The sequence below is a fragment of the Colius striatus genome, chromosome 1 (assembly GCF_028858725.1).
Source record: "Colius striatus isolate bColStr4 chromosome 1, bColStr4.1.hap1, whole genome shotgun sequence".
Classification (NCBI taxonomy): Eukaryota; Metazoa; Chordata; class Aves; order Coliiformes; family Coliidae; genus Colius; species Colius striatus.
In genome coordinates, this window is record NC_084759.1 from 132,531,183 (window position 1) to 132,533,338 (window position 2,156).

Sequence of the window (2,156 nt, forward strand, 5' to 3'; positions counted from 1 at the left end):
CAGGCAGTTCCTTTGCCAAGTGCTTCCCTGCCCTCTCCACCCAGAAGGGGCAAATATGGCTGGACTGTGGGGCACTTGCTGTCCCTCCCCTGTTTCCCGCTGGGATGGTGTAAGAGGAACGTTCAGGGCCCTTTGCTCTTTCAGAAACAGTTATCCTCACCATCCCTCACAGCCTGTGCCCATCCTCTCCGGGGCAGAGCCCCGCTGCCCCTCTCAGCTGCCTTCAAAGCAGGGACAAACCTGAGCTGAGGCAGGTGCTGCCCACCATGGCCACTTGCCGTCCAGGCAGCTTCCTGCTTTCCTCCCCAGCCAGGGCTGTGCTGCAGCCTCCCTCTGCAGAGCTCTCTGCCTGCCTCCAGCTGCAAGCTCCCGGCCAGCCAGGAGACACTGATCCATCCCACAGTACAAAATGCCCCAAGTCCCACATGACATTGCAAAACTTTTAATGTACCCTTAAGCCACAGAGACAGATTTGACGCCAGAGAGCCTTGTGTGTATAGCAGCCCGTGCCCCTGTGTGTGGCACGAGCTTCTGCTTCCTGCTCACTTGGCAGCAGCCCTGGAGCGGGCAGGTGCAGCCCTCAGCCTGTGCTGTCTCTTCTGGCTCTTGGTCACCTGCTTCCGCTTGGTCGCCTTCTTTCTGGAGGCCAAGGCCCGGCGCTGCCTTTCTTGGCCAGCCCTTGCGTGGTGCGAGGGTCTGTTCCTGCAGCGCAGCTGCTTCAGCACAGAGCTCTTGTACAGCGCCGTGTGCAAGTGCAGCGCAGAAATGCAGCTCTGGTTGCGGTCCTTGGCGATCCTGCCAGCCACAGCCACGGCCTCCTCTGTCACGCACTGCAGCACTGCAGTCAGATAGACAGGGGCCTCGGCCCTGAGGCGCTTGGCAAAGCGGCTGCTGCGCAGCTGCCTCTCAACGCGGCTCACTGGGAAGAGCAGCCCAGCCCGTGAGGAGCGGGACGAGCGGCTCTTTGTGGCTTTCCCTTCGCTGCCATTGTCAGGGTCCCCAGCCTGTGTCCCTGAGGGCTCCCTCTCCTGCTCAGGCAGCATGCAGAACTCTGCTCTGGACAGGCTGCTGGCAGCACAGTCCTGTAGCACATCCTCCATGCTGCCTTCCTTCCCGCTGCCCTGGGTCTCCTCACTGGGCCTGGTGGCTGCTCCCCAGCTCAGGTTTAGGATACTTGACCCTGCCCCTGCCCTGCCCAGGCTCAGAGAGCACAGGAGCTCTGTCCCACAGCTGCCGTGCTGCAGCTGCTGCCTGTGGCACAATGGCTTGGGCTCTGGCCCTCCCCTGCGCAGGCTCTGGCCCTTTGTTCCCCTGAGCTGAGGAGCTCAGGTTCTACAGGGGCAGTGGGGCCAATAGGAAAGGACTTGTTCTGTGACTTCACCTCTCCGCTTCATGCTGATGTCACTGAGACATGTTGTCAGGGGTGACACCATCTCCACTGGCTCTGCCCTTTATGAGTAAACTTTGTACACACCTGCAATCCACTCTTCACTCCTCTGGTCCATGGCAGAGACTCCTCTCCTCTCCTCTCCTCTCCTCTCCTCTCCTCTCCTCTCCTCTCCTCTCCTCTCCTCTCCTCTCCTCTCCTCTCCTCTCCTCTCCTCTCCTCTCCTCTCCTCTCCGCACCATAGGTCTGGGTCCTGCTGAGTACTGCCTGTCAGGGCAGATCACCTCTGAAGGGTCTTGAGTAGAGACGTATTAAACAGTGAGAAAACTTAGACATTGAATGTTTCAGTACCAGCATCCATTCTGCCCTCCTCTATTCCAGTCTTGCCTCTTAGCTGGAAAAAATAAATGATATTTGTGTCAGGTGTGAAACGCAGCGACACTCTGTGTGAGTTAGGTTTCACTAAGTCATTGACACTGTATCTGAGAATTGGCATTTTTGTGATGCAAATTTTCAAAAATCTGTGAGGAAGGATGTTTAACACCAAACCACCGGGTAAAGGGAAAAATGTCATCTCTTCCCAGAAGATATCAGCCTCAGCTTTGTTATTTCCTTTGTTTTTAATGCAAGCCTCCTCATTTTTATCTTTGCATTTAGACTTTCCCGTCACAAGGTTTTTAGGTACATGGCTTAAACTCCTCCAGAGTCTTAGTTTAGTACTAAGTAAGTCAGAAGCTGCAGTAATTTAGTATTAAACTCTTATAACAGT

The 2,156-nt window shown here is 55.7% G+C and overlaps 1 protein-coding gene across 1 annotated transcript; it reads right to left on the minus strand.

Moving 5' to 3' along the window:
* Positions 1 to 542: 542 nt before the first annotated feature.
* On the minus strand, positions 543 to 1,100 carry LOC133627132 (uncharacterized). Its single transcript, XM_062010435.1, has one exon. It carries the CDS (start codon positions 1,098 to 1,100, stop codon positions 543 to 545), a length of 558 nt encoding a protein of 185 aa, XP_061866419.1.
* Between the last annotated feature and the right edge of the window lie 1,056 nt (positions 1,101 to 2,156).

Coding starts and splice junctions, on each gene's coding strand:
- LOC133627132 (XM_062010435.1), bottom strand. CDS start 1,100: ATGGAGGATGTGCTACAGGACTGTGCTGCCAGCAGCCTGTCCAGAGCA.